Here is an 18,091-nt window from a genome sequence, read left to right on the forward strand (position 1 = left end):
TTACGCCTAGCAAGCGTAGTAATCTTTTGCTGATTTATAGCAAATATTTTCAAAAACGTTTTCTTACAAACTCTTTTCACATTACCTTGCCCATCTGGAACTGCAAAAGCTACGGTACACTGTCGTCTACTTTCTGGTGAATTATCATAACTATCATGGCGGCGACGTTGAACTGGCAGAACTTACAATAGTCCCATGAGATAGCTGCCTTGCTCGTTGAGTTCAAGGCCATGATACAAGTCGAAAAGCTCAATCTTCATATCAACACCGTCCCTACAGCTAAATTTACATTTGCATGTGATCTAAAATAGAAAAGTTTTATGATAATTTTATATCAACAAAGCGCCAAAGTAGCAATAAAAAGAGTTTTAGGTTGTAATATCGAATAGCATTGGTAGCTATTGACAAGTTAGACTATCGTACGGCCTAAAATTTCAAGCGAAATATCTGTTAAAAAATCTCGTACTGACCTCATGTTTTGGACCGTTTTTTTCCAGGTTTTTGCAGCTTACATTTTTGAGTAACATAGGGTTTTCCACTCAATCTAGCTTCACTCTGTTTTTTTCCTTATTGATTTCGTATTCTTTTTGTCGCCAAACGCACTAGAATTTATTGTATTTACGTTAAAACGCAAATACATACACAATAATAATAATCGATACTATTGAAAGCACGTTATAAACACCTATATACTGGCATTTAGATCAATTAGCAAAGAAAATGATGTGGGACTTACAGGCGGCTCCATCTTTGGGCTTCGTTTGCAACCACTAGAGTGAAGTTGGCACTTAAATCTCATAGGGGGATATAGATCATATTGATTAAAAAAAAACAAAATTTATGTTTTGGCACTAAGATCACTTAGCTCGGCTACTCTTGAACTGTATCCGCCAGTATTTTTAATCAACACTTGTAGCGCCACACTGTATTTATCTACAAAATGTTCAGTAAACTATGATATATCAACAGGAAAACTTATAGAAATTCACTTTTCTAGTAGTTTTATAGCATGAATAACATCGTCACTGTTTCATTTATGTTGTTTTTTTATATTCTCTAAGTTGTAGTATTCAGAATGCATCTCTATACCCTTTATGTTTAAATAGAGAACCCCCCAGCTGCGTTCGGTTTAGGTAAGGCACCATTAAAGTTTTTTTTTTATTTTTGCTTGTGCTGCTTTGTGGATTAACCAAATAAATACTGTATTTATTTAAATTTTGTAACGGGTGCTCGAAAAGTCCTACGGCAGATATCTGCATTGTTAACAATATAGGCGAAAATGATTTTATATTCTTATTTTTAAAATAATTTTTATGTAGTGTTCCATCTCTATCGCTTCATTCGTGAGCAGTACCGACACTCACACAATGCCCCATAAAATCACAGCAAAATCACCACATATGCAATTTTAAAGGTATTTCTTATATTTATTAAAAAACTATCATTGCGAATATTTGCAATCTTCAGTATTTGTTGCATATTTTTATAGGACGCGAATAGCTACTTCTGCAGAGATAGAGATGGAAAGTTAGATGCCTTAATTTCAATTTAAAACACAAATCTACGTATATAAGCATCTTTCTATTAAAACTTTTCGAGCCCCGTATATTTGGTGAATAATATTTGGTAAAGAAAATAATTGGGTATAGCAACCTTAAGGTGTTGGTGGCTTAAGATTTTTTAATTTGATGGTGGTACCGTGGTATTTAGTATGCGTGGGATATGGGAGGTTAAGGAATGTATTAGAGTGACACCAAAAAACTTTATTCTGTTCAGCACTTTAAAAATAAACTTATATAACAATTACTTGTATCATAGTAATAGGTAGAGTTTAAAAAACATATCTGTTTAAAGCGTGTTCCATCAGGCACTCATTGCTCTTATGCTCCTGGTCCTTCCTTCAACTTCATTACAAACACTTTCGCGATTGTTTGTATTGGATGATTATAATTTCGGCATTGAAGTGCCCGAACATTATTAGGTTTTATCAAATAACACATTAGTTATATTTTCCCATTTCGTCCATAAGTCCCTATGGTTGGGTAATACATCTTCAACATACGAAACGGTTATTTAAAAAAAACGCATTTTACTAACTTCATCCCAGAACGAAACTGCTAACCTTGCCTTTAACGAAACTGTTAACAAAAGATGACAAGGATTCCTGGTGAGCAATAATACCCAGCTAGACACATAATTTGGGAGTAAAACTACAAAGAACCTTAGAATTGCAGCTTTTTCCAAAAATAATAGAACAAAACAAAATTCCTGATGAATGAAAATCAAGCATCCTAATACTTTTCCTCAAACAAACAGGACCCGAATAATTACAGAGAAACTAATTCATTAAACACTAAAATTAACAACCAAAGTGATAACAAATATACTGAATAAAATTATGACACTAGAAGAAAAACAGCAATGTTGTTGGGAAGTTCATGCACCGACGTTATATTTATATTGAGGCAAATGCAACGACCGTGCACCTTAAGAAGGCATTTGATCGGGTCAAATTAAAGACCGTTTTCCACTCACTGTACGCAAGAAAGATAGATACCTCTAGAAGTAATCAAAATGACGAAAACATCTACCAAAACAACACAATAAAAGTAAAAATAGAATAAGAATTAATTGACCCTAATAAAGCTGGTAATGAGATAAGACAGGGAGATTTCCTGAGTCCTTTATTGTTCAACCTAATTATGGATGAAATAAAAAAGTAAGAACTAAAAAAGGAAACCAAATGGAAAAAAATTAACTCAAAATAATCTGCTATGCAGACAATACAATATTCCTCTCTAAAAGACAAAATGCATGGTTATAACAGTAAATTTACTAAGATCTAAATTTGAGCTTGAAGGTCAGATAATAGAACAAATGATGAAGTTTAAATATCTAAGCATTACATAATCTAGTTACGGAAAGCTCGAAACAGAAGTGGAAGATCAAGTGAATAGAGCAGACTTCAATAATGACAAACGCGGCAGAAACACAACCTGACACAGAGAGGACAAAAAGGATGTTAAAAACAGCAGGGATAAATACACTTAAAAAAGTTGATGGTACAACACTGTGGGACAGAGCTAGAAGTACAGATATACGACGTAGATGTAAGGTGGAGAACATCAAGGACTGAGTAAGAAATAGAAAAGTAGAATGGAACTATCATCTAAGCCGAATGACAATAATAAATAGAGTAGTAAAGATAGCAAGAGAAGGTTCTCAATAGAAAGACGATCAGTAGAAAGACAACAAAAACGATGGAACGACAACTTACTGGAGGCACATTGAAAAACAGACAGAGCCATGTCTACATAAAAAGAAGAAGAAGATTATATATACATCTAAGGGAATTTCTCTATTATATAGAAGATGGATTACATTCTTGACTCCTACTCTATCAATGCTTTATTCAAGTCAATCAAACACAAAAATTCTGGTCTATATAGTTTACTGGCTATTTTTATCCCTATTTTTCAAGTAGTAGGATTAGTTCGCTAGTTCCCCATTTTCTAGTAATCTACTGAATTTTATAATTTTGTTAATTAGGGAAGGTATTTGTTTGGTCTTTGTTGCTTCACAACATTTCAGTAATTCGTTTGGTATTTCTTCTTCATCTGCAGCTTTTCTTTTCTTCAGCTTTCAAGTGTCCTGTGTTCACTTCCTGTGCTCTTATATTAACCTCTTCGTTTGTGGTAACTTGTGGTGTTTTCAATTATAGGGCCATTCCAGCTTATCTGTGAATATCTTCTTAAGTAGTCAATCCATGTATCCTTTTCCATGTGTTGCGAGTCTATTAGTTCATTTACTTCTGTTCTTTGACTTCTTACCAAGCGTCTTATTTCCCATTGAGACCATAAAAATGATCCATTTCATTCGAAAAAGATTAACATTAACCATGGTTTATCTTTTTACAAGTGCGTGTGTTTCATTTCTTATTGTCTTGTAATTACCGTTTGCTTTTTATGTCTGGTCAGACGTATATTTCAGCTTTTTTCTTGTGTTTTGTTTTATGTTTCGTTCAGCAGTTGTAGCAAACAAATGCTATTTTGGACTGAGTAGACATATGAGAAGCAGAAACTTAAGCCAAAAATCAAAAATAACCATATACAAAACCCTTATACAAGCAGTGTTGATATATGGGTCGGAGACATGGACTATTTCCAAGGCAGATGAAAACCTCCTGCTTATATTTGAACCAAGGATTCTGAGAGGAATATTCGGTGGCATCTGTGAAAATGGTGTTTGAAGAAGGAGGTACAACTACGAGATATATCACAGATATAAACTTATATTTGGTGGTAAAGACGTAGTATCCTTTATAAAAAGATGGAAGACTAAGATGGGCAGGACATCTGGCAAGATCACAGCAGAATAACCCTCCTAGAAGAATCCTTATATCACAACCTGTGGGAAGTAGAAGTAGGGGTAGGCCAAAACTCAGATGGAGGGATGGTGTAGATGAGGATGGTAGAAAAATGGGCGCAGCAAACTGGCAACAGGATAGAACTTACTGGCGTAATAGACTTGGGAAGGTCGAGGTTCTTTTATAGGGCTGTAGCACCAATGATGATGATGATGATGTTTCGTTCACTTCTGTGCAAAATTATGGAAACGATTTATTTCTATTTATCTTTCTTTCGCCAAGAACTTCTTTAGCCGAGATTAAAATGTTTGACCTAATCTTTACCCAGCTTTCTTCGACTCCATCACTTACTGTGATATTTATGTTTCTGCTTCTTTTTGTTATTCTCTTTTGGAATATGCATATTGTGGACTCATCCTTTACTCTTTCAACTTTTATCTTTGTGGTCTATATATTCAACTTTTTTTATTATCATATACATATATGTGTTTTTATTCAGACAGTACCAATTTATGATGACTTTCTATTTCTGCTGATATTATTGCTCTTATATCATAAACTTAAGTAGGGTCGTATCCTAAAACTATCATAGAGTTTTATTCCCAAGTGTTTTTAAAATTGTATTTGTATTGCTTTTCCTAAGGAAAAAAGGTTGGTACGACTGCGTTTAAATTCAGCAAACCATTGTTTAATGGTTGTATTCGATGAAGCAGACTGCTGGTAACGCTTTTTGAGCCATTGCTCAGTTTGACGGTATTGATTCCTATCACATAACAGTGATAAATCAGTACACGAAATTACTTCGAAACTATTGTTTATAAAAATCACAAAAGTATCGTCACTTACTCGATAAATAATAATCTGAGTAACATGCACATTTTTAAAGTATTCTTTTGAAAGTTAGGACTACCGAAATGTCAAATAAAAAAATCATTAGAGTCGCCATCTCATGGTTAGGTCCGGGGCTTATTGACCAACGTATTATGTACACTATTGCTAACACAAGTCGTCACTATAATACATACAACCCACAATTTTCAAATATTCACCAGCGACTATTTCCATATTCAAGGAGGGATATTTTTTTATCAGGGAGGTGGAGTTCTTACAATCTGAATAAGCTTTAACTCTTTTTGTAACGCTTTTGCTTATTGCGTTTATGCATAAATACATTTTTACAAAACAATCATGAGTTCTTTTTTATTTTAGTACTCAGAAAGCCAGCCCTCTCCCCCAAAGTACCTATGAAACCCCTCTACTGGACCAGAATCATAGCCACGTCTGACGAACCCGACAACCCTGAAAGATCGAGCGCGCTTTGGAAAGAACTCAATGAAATTCCCATAAACGACATTCCAGATTTTACCGATTTGTTTTCTAGACAAGTAGTAACCAAGAAACCGACAATAAAGAAACAAGAAAGTAAACCTAAAGCAGCTGCTGTTAAGTTGTTAGACAGTAAAAGGTCGCAGAATGTGGGAATATTGGCACAAAGTTTAAAAACTGATATTCAGGAAATAGAAAATGCAATCTACAATTTTGATACCTCGGTTATAGGTTTAGAAGCTTTGCATCAGATTTATGAAGTGGTATGTATATTTTTAATTAGAAAAGTGGTCACAAAAAGGTATTTTAAAAAGTACAAGAAAAAACAAATATTCGGCTATATGTGTGCACAAAAACTTTAATATTAGTGGATTTACAGGCAGATTTATTAACGCATTTTTAACAAAGTAAGTTCAATTAAATAAATTTAAAATAACCAGATTAAGTATTTACTCAACAGCTTATTTATACAATTTAAAACAGCTTATTTATATTTTTTGTTATATTATATATATATATATATATATATATATATATATATATATATACATATATATATATATATATATATATACATATATATATATATATATATATATATATATATATATATATATATATATATATATATATATATATATATACGAGGATAGATTGATATTAAACTAGACTTTGATAGATAGCGCTACTTGATATCGAATTGGTATCGATGTTGACATTTGCCATTCATGACTTGACGTCTGTCAAAATTTAAAGTTTTAAAAACAATTAGTTTGGTTTTTACAGCCGTCAAAAGCAAGCAAATTTTGTGTTTTCGGAGAAATGGAAAAAGTCGAGTATCGTTCGGTGATTAATTGCAAATCAAAGCCGATCTGGACGAAGTTTATGGTGAGGTTGCACCTTCGTTAGCACCAGTAAAATTTTGGAAAGCTGACTTTGTTCGTGGTCTTACGAGTGTTTTTGATGATGAGTGTCCCAGGAGGCCAAATGAAGTCACCACGCCAAGAATGATCAACAAAGTCAATGACATGATTATGACAGATCGTCGAATTAAGCTCCACGAGGTAATAGAGGTGCTAAACATTTCCTACGAACGCGTACACAACATCATTCACCATCATTTGGACATGAAAAAAAGGATATTTCTCAGACGATATGAAAGACCAAAATTTCGTATCGGTCCCTCTGGATTTAAGGTGTGTATCCGAAATTATTTTCAGTACCTCATTTTGGAGCAAAATGATCTCCATATTGAACGTAACGGATATTTCACTGACTATTTTTTCCACGTCTTGGCAAGAAAATGGATTAGGCATGAATGTTACAATATCTGTCAATTTTTTAAAATCAGCTAAGCGTTTTTCAAACTCGCTATGAAGTGTTTGCAGCTCCGTCTCGTAATAAACATAATTCAAATGAGCGGCTACCCTTTTTTTCAACGATGGAAAGTTGTTTAAATTCTTTCTACTAATTTGCTTGCTAATATGATTCATGCGGTATTGTTATCTAATATCGTTTATTAAAATTAATTGCCCATTTCCATACTGACTTTGTCTTATAACCTACTGGATAAGGGACTTACAATTTATACAGATAATTATTACACCAGTATTTCTCTAGCCCATAAAATACAGAACACAGAAATTGCAGAAGTACAGTAGTGATTCAAAAATGAAAGACAAACGCGATATTTACACTCTAAGTAAATGCCGAACTCACAAAAGACAGCTAAAACCATAAGTTGTAATTGACTACAATAAACATAAAACATACATCGATATGTCTGACCAAATAAAAACCTTCAACACCTCATTGAGAAAGGGAAAAAAGTGATATAGAAAGTTAGCAATTGAACTGCTTGTGGGTACTACGTTAGTAAATTCGTATATTTTACATCAAGAAGTATCAAATGAGAAAATGACTATAAGAAAATTCAAATAGAACCTCGTAGTAAAGTCCATTCAACAAAACCCTAATCCTAACGACAGTCATCTGTTGGAACACGTAGGTTCCAGTAATCGTCCATGTGTTGTTTGTTATGAAACTATTGCTGAAACTGGATGAAAAACGCTCAATTGAAAGCTCCTAAGTCAAGGTATCTTTGTACGCAATGTAATAAGCATTATTACACTGTGTACAAAGATACCTTTGTACGCAATGTTAACGGAAAAGGATAATTCAGAAGTTGTGTATATCAATAGAATACATTTGTTTTTAAGAAAAATGGAGCTCTTAATCAAGATAAGGGTTTAGCAGTTTCCTGTTAATACAACTTTTGCTACAAAAAACAATAGGATTCAAGGTCAAACACTATCGTGCGTTGGAATTTATTTGCCAAACTCAATTTTTAGACATAACCAACTGCCTGGTAAATGTCACTTTGCCTTTCGAGGTTAATTGCGCGTTTTTCACCCGTGTCTATTCTAATACCAGTAGAATCCGTGGCAGAATTCTGATGGTCTTTTAGTTTTTCACAAAGATGTTCGCGAATAAATATAGATGAACACCTCTTAAGGTAAATATTTTGTAGACTTTTAAGAAATAATTATTTCTTTTGTTTTAGAGAGCAAATTCGGAGGAACTGGAAATGATTAAGGCGCATTTGGAAACATCGCCTAATATTCCACTAGACAAACCTGAGCAATTTTTGTACGAGTTATCCGAAATATCCAATTTCGCAGAGAGAATATCCTGTCTGATGTTTCAAGTGGAGCTAGACGACTCAATAAATACAATTAGTCATACCTTAACCAATATAAAGACAACCTGTGATGTAAGTAATATATTTACGTGTATTTTTATTATGATCTGTAGAAAATAATGATCCCTGTTGATTTGTCTTAGCTTAACCTCTATTTTATTTCTTGATGAAGTACAAAGTAGGAATAATCAAGAATGATATTAAAGAAATATAAAGACTATAGATTTGCATTATAATTATACGTCACCAAGTAATCAAAGGTTATAAAATTTATAAATTATATTTATTTTTATACATTTATATTTATATTTATTTATATTCAACAAACCTTCAAAACGAACAATTAAATAAAGTGGATGTTTTGATAAATAATAAAATTGACAACTGTCTCAACCACTTCATACCAGGAACGATTAATGGCAGGGATCCGATCCGTCAACTGCGCATGTGCAATCTTTGAAATGACATCAAAAGTGACAATCTCCCACCTAAACCAATCTGAGCAAATTTATAAAAACGATTTAGGCATAAAAATCGGAAATTTTAAAATATTTATTTCTACAGGTACATAGTTGTTACATTCATAACTAAAATATAGAAAACAAATAACTGATACTTTCAGTAATAAGAAAGAAAATCACATTAATCGAATGGATATTGGCGACTTTTGATTGTTAACTATTTACCAGATAATTTAAAATATTGTTTTATGAGTAAATATACAGATTATTATAAATTATTATACATTATTATAAACTTAAACTGATTTATTGTTAAATGGACAAAAGAAATAAAATTAGACTTACAATCAATTTAATTTTACTACCAAAACGAACGGTTTCGCTTTCTAAACTTTGCAAAGCATCTTCAGGTCAAACGGTACAAAGTAAATTAAATGCTGAAATTATAAAAAGCGGATATTAGCATGCTGTCTTATAAAGATATAGATCAAAAAAGGTTATAGTAATTATGCCAATATTACATGTCTGTGTTTATTAATATGCATAAAATTGATTTAGCAGACAAAGTGAAAACCCACAAATTGGTAAGAGATAATCTATTGAATTGTAATAAATTATAAATAAACAAAACACTACTTACATGTCGGTACAAGAATTTTTAGATAATGATTCGTGATACATAGTTCAAACTATCCTGTATTGCTGATAATGGGTAATCTTTGGTTAATGTTGTAACTGTCTGACAATTAACGAGGAAATTTCTTGACGGGAGAGATATTAACAAATGAAATAGAAGTAAGGTATATGTGATTGTTTGTTAACCCTCCGTTCATCGGGTGTGGTCTGTGAGTCTACAACCAAATAAAAATTTTGGATAATTCTCTCATTTTATTTTTTTAAATTTCTACCTTTTCAGTACCTTCCTAGAAACTAAATACCATTCGTTTTTTTTTATACAAAACTATTTTTAAAATTTCTAAATAGCTGCTGCATGGCCGTTTGTCCTGACAGACCCAACCCGATCAAATGTGGAACAATATTTGTACTGCTTCTTAGTTGTATTTTTCTTGAAATCTTGTTTCACTTGGCCAGAAATAACGCAAATTAAAAATAAGCAGTTCTATTCTTCAGTTTTTGCATTTAGCAACGATATGACTGCCGTATCATATATACCGAAGAAAGGAAAAAATGTGATTGCTGTTTCCACTGTGCGCAGAGATGATCGGATTGATGAAGATACTGGCGATCAGAAAAAACCAGAAATAATTACTGTTTATAATCCCACAAAGAGTGGAGTAGATGTTGTAGACAGAATAATCACATCATATAATGTTTCCAGAAATACGAAACGTTGGCCAATGGTAGTAGTTTATATAAAAGCTCCCAAAATCTCTTTCAAACGAAGGTTTAATTTCAAAAAGCGAACTGGAAAAAATTTGCTAATGAATTGAAAACACAAGTGAAAAATATATTCCCGATCCCCAAAAACTATGACGAGTTCATCAAACTTGTAAAACGAATCTCATGTAATCACATACCCAGAGGATGTTAACAACATTACATATCTGGTCTGAACGATGAAACAAAAGACATTATGACAAAGTACACCAACTAATATAGTAAAGACCCATTTAGCGAAGTTACGGCAGAGATAGGGGAGAGACTACAGCAAACACTAAGTGCCTCCAGACAACAACGGTGGAGCGAGGCTTTAAGTAAAATGGATATGATGCACAGTAGTAAGCAGGCTTGGAATATGATCAAAAAACTTAATGGTGATCCCACAGAGATGAAAGAGCTATGTGCAATAACGCCAAATCAGATAGTCCACCAACTGCTTCTGATTGGCAAAACAAACAAAGCCCCACACAAAACATAACTCTGTTTGTTATTTGGTCTGGTCCAGGTGCTTTTTATCGGCGAGCTGTTTTTTATTAGCTCGTTTATCTCCTCCGGTGATGTTGGAGGGATGTTTTTGTTTATGTCCTCGGGCCTTTCTCTTTGTTCTTCGACTTCTTCTATGAAGTCGATGCCTTTGTCTGGGTGGTAATTTAATGGGTGCACTCTCTCGAGAGAGTATTTCTCATTACCTCTGATTTTTCATCAGTAGAGTATACTATTCTGTTTTCTCCGTGTGTTGGAGGTAATGGTGTTCTATCTTTTCTGAGTATTCTTTGGAGCTTCCAAATATTTTACATATTGGGACCTTGTTCTTCCATGTCTCGAATGTGGTTTTCCCCGCTTTAACTACGGTGTTGTTGTAGTGCTGTTTTTACCTCCCTGTTTAGTCTGTTTGCTTTATTTTTGTCTACCTGGTTCCTTGTCCTTCTCGCTGTCTATTTTGCTTTATTCTTTTCCCCTATCAAGACATATATTTCTTGTGTTTGTATTTGAATCTTCACGTGTGTACCGAGATAGAAAGAGATATTTTTAAGTTGTCTCATCGCATCGTGTACAAAATACTTAAAAATAAGTATTATCGTCATAATTTCTCTTTATAAAAGGTCTTTTAGCATAAAACTAATTTACGGGACATCATGACAAATGCAATCGTAAAAGAAAAACTACTTTTTTTTCCTAAAATTTTTTATTTCATCAATGCATTCACATCTGATTTGCCAGGTTCATGTTTGATCCTCTTAATATTATTTTTATTTTGTTTCACAATTTTACGAAAACATTCATAGATTAATATTATTTTACAAATTCTTCTACTAACTATTTTCTACATACTATCATTCAATATTTGGTTTTTAGTTTTTAATGAACAACCCCGAACTAAAAGAAATAATGGCGATCATATTAACCTTGGGAAATTATATGAATGGTGGTAACATGGCCAGAGGACAAGCAGATGGGTTCGGTCTAGAAATTTTGTCAAAACTTAAAGATGTAAAGTCGAACGATTCCAAAATTACACTTCTTCACTACGTTGTCAAAGTTTATATGAAAAAAATTAAAAACCCCTTCGAAGCCAACCTGCCTCTACCGGTACCTGAACCTGGTGATATTAGAAGAGCAGCTGCTGTTAACTTTGATGATGTAAGGTTGGATCTAAAGAAGTTACAAAAACAATTGGAAGGTAAGCCATTAATCTATAGTCAGTTAAGGTCTGTAAATTACTGTACGTATTATAAACATTTATTTTGCAATTAATGTCGTAGGTTTGGTATTAGATTATCCCACGTCCATGGTTCTTTTGGACTCAGATATAATTCTTACATAATTCTTATCTACCTGGTCTAGGCTCTACTCGTTCCGGAGGTGAACGGTCGCCCTTTTTATTATCCCTTTATTTGTCTCCATCTCGCCTTGTCATGATTCTTCTAACTTTCTGGATTGGCTACCGAACAGGACCTCCACTGGAGTTTATTCTATAACTTCATCCATCGCGCTCTAAATTAAATACAGTATTTACTGCACTTATATCTCATAAACTATCTTAGTTGAAAGACATTTTAGTCGCCAGTCTGTTTTTTAGTTTTTAATCTTACCATTCTGCTGGTTTTTATCTTTGTTATATATCGGGCTTACTTACCTTTAAATATTGTTGTTTCCAGGAACCGTTTCTAGATATTAAGAGCAGCAATGTCCTTAATTACAATATCGTGGTTTTAAGATTCACCCTGAAACAAGGAACTCACTTCTTCGCGTATTGATGATATGTTGCATCAAAGCATCAAAGTTCTTCCCAGTTATTTAACCAGTCGGTGACTAAGGTTATACATCTGTTCTTAATCCATTTTGTTAGGTTAATTAAGCATTATGTTTTCCTTTTCTGCAGTTTGAACCTATTCAAAAATGTGTTAATGTAATAAAGTTAACTGTCTAGGCAGTGTTCATGGAATAAAGGTTTGGACAGTTTTCCTGGTTGGACTTATAGGGCTCCAACGAAAAATATCCCTCTCGTCTCTTGACCAATATAATCTTTGTCTATCTCTTGTATATCCGTGTCTTTTTTCTTTTTTTATCTTCAATATCTAATAATAATTTAATATTCTTTTATATTTTTAAGCTTCTTTTTGTTTTTAGTTTGTGAACAGAAGACACAAAGGATAATAGAAACATCTTCGCCGGAAAATCTCCAGCCATTTAAAGATAAGATGTCTGTTTTCCTGGACCATTCGAAGAAACAGTTGGCTGCTGAATGGGACACGCTGGAAGACTGTCATAAACAATTTATAGCTACCATGAAATTTTATTTATTTAAACCCAAATCCGGATGTTTAGAGACATTTGCTCCCAATATGTTCTTTGAGCTCTGGTTGCCTTTCTGTGATGATTTTAAAAATATATATAAAAAGGAGTTAATGCGATTAGAAAAGGAGAAGTAAGTTTATATCGCCATATTATTTCAATGTATTCTTCTTTTTCTTTATACTCCATGTAAGATGCTTAATAGGAAGACCTTCGTATCAAACTATGTTTTATCATTAACCTTCCCAAGAAGTTTTTTTCCATTTGCATTTTATTTTAGGTAAAAAACTGATATTTTCTTATGGGGAGTTTAACGATTTCTCCTGGCGCCTTTCTTCTTCTTCTTTGTTCAGAACTACAAAAGGTATAATTTATTATCTGGTGTACTTATAATTAATTCATCTCCAGTAATCTTTTGAACGTCTACCTTTTTGCCCATATGACGTTTTCTTCATTTGCATGGATTCTCTTTTGGTTTTCTACGTGCAAGTAAGTTTCGCTTAAAAACTAATTAACTGGAAATGTAAGTACTCACGCCAGAAAAGATTTAACAATAGAAATGAATTTTAAATAGAGAAATTCCTTTATATACATGAACAGCAAACTATTTTATTTTAAAATACAACTTACATGGCAATTAAGAGTATCTAACTGACATATATACTTTATCGACTGAAGTGAGACATAGAAATTTATATTTAGTTCAAAAGGTGAAATTTGAGAAGAGGACTTTACAGCAATGATCTCAGCTGGAAACTCAAAGTACGCATACTCAGGTGTTATTTGTTTTGGCGTTACTATATGAAATGGGGCCATGGACGCTGAAAAAGAACTTTAGCAACAGAATAAAAGCGTTTGAGGTATGGACTTACAGGTTAATCTTAAAAATAAGTGGGGTGAATATGGATAAAGTTACAAACCACAACGTTTGAAATTTACAAAGATTTGCTGAAGCAGATTCCGCACACTTCCATAAATGATAAATTGGAAGACTCGTTTAAAGCTAGTCGGGGCTGGTTTGACAACTTTAGAAAAAGAACCGACATTCACTCCATAATGAGGGATGGTGAGGTAGCAAGTTAGGATGTAACAGCAGCTGAAGTTTACATCAAAATGTTTTCCGAAATGATAGAAGCCAAAGGATACATCCCCCAGCAAGTCTTCAACTGTGACGAGACAGAGCTTTTCTGAAAAAAAATGCCGAATAGGACTTACATAACTTACATAGCTGAGAAGAAGACGATGCTAGGTCACAAACCTATGAAAGATAAATTAACTCTAGTACTTTGCGTCAATGCGAGTGGCAACTGTAAAATCAAACCTCTTTTAGTGTACCATTCAGAAAATCTCAAAGCCTTTAAGTCACATAAGGTTTAAAAAAAAACTGCCGGTTATATGGAGAGCAAATTAAAAGGCGTGGGTCATCAGAAAATTCTTTGTGAAGTGAATAAACCTGGTGTTTGTGTTGCAACCTACCCATGCAAATCCTTCTTATCCTCGATAATGCCCCTTCTCACCCACCCCTTCTCGAAGATGAGTTACTCCAAGTGTTCAAGTTTATAAAGATTCTCTACCCACCTGCCAACACCACTCCCATCTTGCAGCCCATGGATCAGCAAGTGATTTCTAATTTGAAGAAGTTGTATACCAAGCACATTTTTTAGCGCTGCTTTGAGAACACATCCCTTACCCTTCGAAAGTTCTGGAAGGACCACTTTAACATAGTAATATGCCTAAAAATTATTCAGCAGGCTTGGCTAGGTATTACAACAATGACCTTAACCTCTGCATGGAAGAAGCTGTGGCCTGAGGCTGCAGATGAATTGGCCTGCGAAAGACTGGAACCTGAAGTGTCAGTGGTAGATGAAATTGTTTCTATTGAAAAATCCATGAGTCTGGAGGTGGATGAAAGAGATGTGAACGAACTTGTCGAGGAACAGTCTCAGGAGCTGACAACCAAGGAGTTAGATGAACTACATTCACAGCCGCATATAGTAATTCAAAGAAAAATTAGATTTAAAGAGGAGCCAGAAGTGAAAGACGTTGTCTCTACAAGAAATATAAAGAAGATCCTGGGAATGTGAGAGAAAGTTGCAGAATTCGTGAATAAAAATCACCCTGAAAAAGTTACAACTGGTCGTGCGTCGGTGTTGTTCAACGAAACTTGTCTAACACATTTCCGCAATATTCTGAAAGGGAGGAAGAACAAAACTCTATGGACCTAGTTTTTTTAAACGATCAGCAGATAAAAATGAGTAAAGTGTGTCACGAAAAAAGCTAAGACCACTGACGAAAATTAAGCGCTTTCGTAAGCACTTCACTTTTTCTTATGATTTTACAGAATATGTATGGATTTTTTGTTACTTATAAATAAATGTTTCTTCGTTTAAATACATTTTTCTTATTTAAAAACACTTAACAAAAACAACTAACCTGTTTTTTTTTTGGTGACTGGAACGGATTAATGACATTTCAGTTAATTTCAATGGTGAAAATTGCTTTGACATACGAGCAATTTGACATTTGACGAGCAAGATTACGGAACAAATTACACTCGTATGTCGAGGTACTACTGTAATGTCTTTTTTATGCCATTTTTTTTATATGCGCTGCTCTGTAGAAATTATCCACCGCATAAAACCAGACCTTACTGTATAATGAAAGAGGAGAAGCAGGTGTTAAAACTATTTTCCTTGATTTCACAATAGTTTTTTCTGTCGTATTTCATATTTAATGTAACTTTCGATTAATCTAGTTTTTTGAATAATTTATTTTGTTCTTTTATGTTTTGTCTGGTTTTGAAAGGATTATATCGTCTTTACATATGTTCTAATGATTCGAGATCTTTGAATTCGCTATTAAAAGTAAATATTTATACTAAATTTTTGACCAGAACATTTTACCACTTTTTTTATTTTCCAGAATTCAAGAAATTAGACGAAAAGAACAAGAAAGAATATCGGAAGTAAAGAAAATAAAAGAGAGAGAGAACGGACTGAAAGCCAAAATAAAAAGAGTTAAACAAAAGCTGCAAACTAACACGTGATTTTTATTATTATATTATTCTATATATTTTATTTATTTATTTCGAATATTTTATTTGTATCCGTTGTTACAATGTTCTAGAAGTTTACGAATAAGAAAAATAAATTTATTTTTATAAATTGTTGTTTTTTTAAATGTCTCACTCGTTAGAATGACGTTGTATCAAAAAAAAAAAAATGAAAATTATGGTTCACTTTACTTTACTTCTCCTTAACCTTCCTACTCTCCCGAAGTGAATGTTACATTCTTTGTCTATGGGTACGGGTGAATCCAGTGGATAAAACTCATACCTGTTCTGAATTAAATTCCAATTTCTTTTTATTAATTCGTAGAAGCTTTTGTAGTTTCATGTTATCGATGGATCAAAACTAAAAACATTTTTTTTGTAATAAAAAATATAATAATACTTTATATTCAATTAAAATTATATATTTATTCATTGCAACTTTTACAAAAGATATTTGAATGATGAGGACAAATAAACCTCTTACATGCTTGACATCTTGTACAAGATTTTCTGTCTTTTTCCCATCCGCAGTCTTCCACGTTTTTATTTTCTTTTGCATTTCCACTTGTTCCAGCTACTACTTGTAAATTTATTTGGATTTTTTGTGAAACGTTTGTTGCCATCCGGGTAGCTCGGCATTTTTCTGTTAAATTATATGCCAATTCTTTTATAAAAAGCCTCCTTTTATGTAGTTTGTTCCTATTATATTGAGGATTTACATGCATATATAATACATATGCGTTAATTACCACCAAATCTAAAATATTACAAAATAAGCAAACCTTCTAGTTCCTCTTTTGCAGGTATAAGCTGACGCTAATTTATCTGTTGTATCTACACCTCTTTTGGTTCTATTGTATTCTAACATAATGTCTGGTTTCTTATGTGCTTGCAATGACACCTGGTTGGTCATCTAAATGTATCAAGGACAAAAGAGTAACAGATTTTCCCTTTTTAGGACTATATGAAACTAAAGTCATATTCTTCTGAACCCAAAAATTGACGATAGGGCTTCTTTACTTTTATTTGGTAGAAATTCAACTGGAATTAAAGTTTTGTTCTTTCGTAATGTTCCAATTAGTGTTAGTTTACGTTTTAATAATTCAGTCGCTAAATAGTAGTCAGTAAAAAAATTATCCGTGGTTATGTTTCGCCCAGAATTCTGAACATTTTTTATAAGTCGCAAAACCACATTTCTGCCCTGATATACGTCACGGGGCTGATTTTCTGCTTTTCCTGTATATACTTCTGCACAATACACATACGCAGTTTTGATATCAGATGAAAGCCATAATTTAATTCCATATTTCCCACGTTGTTTTGTTGGAATATACTCTTTGAAGGGACACTTACCTCTAAATGGTACAAGTTGTTCGTCGACAGTGAGGCTTTCATATGGAACAAACATTTTGGGAAGTTGTGCTAAAAATAAATCAAAAAAACTTCTAATTGGAGCTAACTTGTCGTGCCTCCGTCGAATAGCTCTATCCTTTTTATTATCAAATCCCAAAAAGCGGCTGATGTTACAAAATCGTTTCAAAGACATAGTAGCTCTAAAAATGCGCCTACCATTAGAATTTCTCCAAAGTTCTTGCAGGGATTCTCCGGCACCTTTATGAACACCAGCCACAAGAAGTAAACCTTGAATAAAAATGCAAAATTTCAAGTTAATTTATTTTATAACTGTAATGAAAGTATTTACCTATAAAAGCCTCTAACTGTCCAGTGATATTTCTTTTACAGTTAACATGTTTTTATTACATATGCGACCACGTTCTCTGTTAGTTTCTACTAAGAGTAAATTAAGCATTTCATCAGTGAAAAACAATCTCATTGAAGATATAGGTTCATCGGTAATTCGTTGAGTGGCATATCTGGTGGGAGCTGGTACAGGATTTAGTATATTGATGGATCTAAACAATATACAACGCAATTAGTAAACCCACAAATTTAGTAAGAAAATATGTGTAGCACTTGAGCCACCACTT

General features: G+C 33.2%; 1 protein-coding gene across 2 annotated transcripts in view; it reads left to right on the forward strand.

Moving 5' to 3' along the window:
* The window catches only part of capu (formin protein cappuccino), a 60,262-nt gene extending 44,047 nt beyond the window's left edge, over nucleotides 1-16,215 (forward strand). Inside the window, exons 6-11 of one of the 2 annotated variants that reach the window (XM_072532317.1) lie at nucleotides 1,107-1,133; nucleotides 5,576-5,955; nucleotides 8,256-8,465; nucleotides 11,612-11,936; nucleotides 12,887-13,184; nucleotides 15,974-16,215. In XM_072532317.1, the coding sequence (XP_072388418.1) occupies nucleotides 1,107-1,133; nucleotides 5,576-5,955; nucleotides 8,256-8,465; nucleotides 11,612-11,936; nucleotides 12,887-13,184; nucleotides 15,974-16,097 (1,364 nt within the window). In that variant the 3' untranslated portion in view covers nucleotides 16,098-16,215. The remainder of the gene's footprint in view (nucleotides 1-1,106; nucleotides 1,134-5,575; nucleotides 5,956-8,255; nucleotides 8,466-11,611; nucleotides 11,937-12,886; nucleotides 13,185-15,973) is intronic. The other variant, XM_072532319.1, reaches the window with a different exon arrangement.
* The last annotated feature ends 1,876 nt before the right edge of the window (nucleotides 16,216-18,091 follow it).

This window comes from Diabrotica undecimpunctata, chromosome 5 (genome assembly GCF_040954645.1).
Source record: "Diabrotica undecimpunctata isolate CICGRU chromosome 5, icDiaUnde3, whole genome shotgun sequence".
Lineage (NCBI taxonomy): Eukaryota > Metazoa > Arthropoda > Insecta > Coleoptera > Chrysomelidae > Diabrotica > Diabrotica undecimpunctata.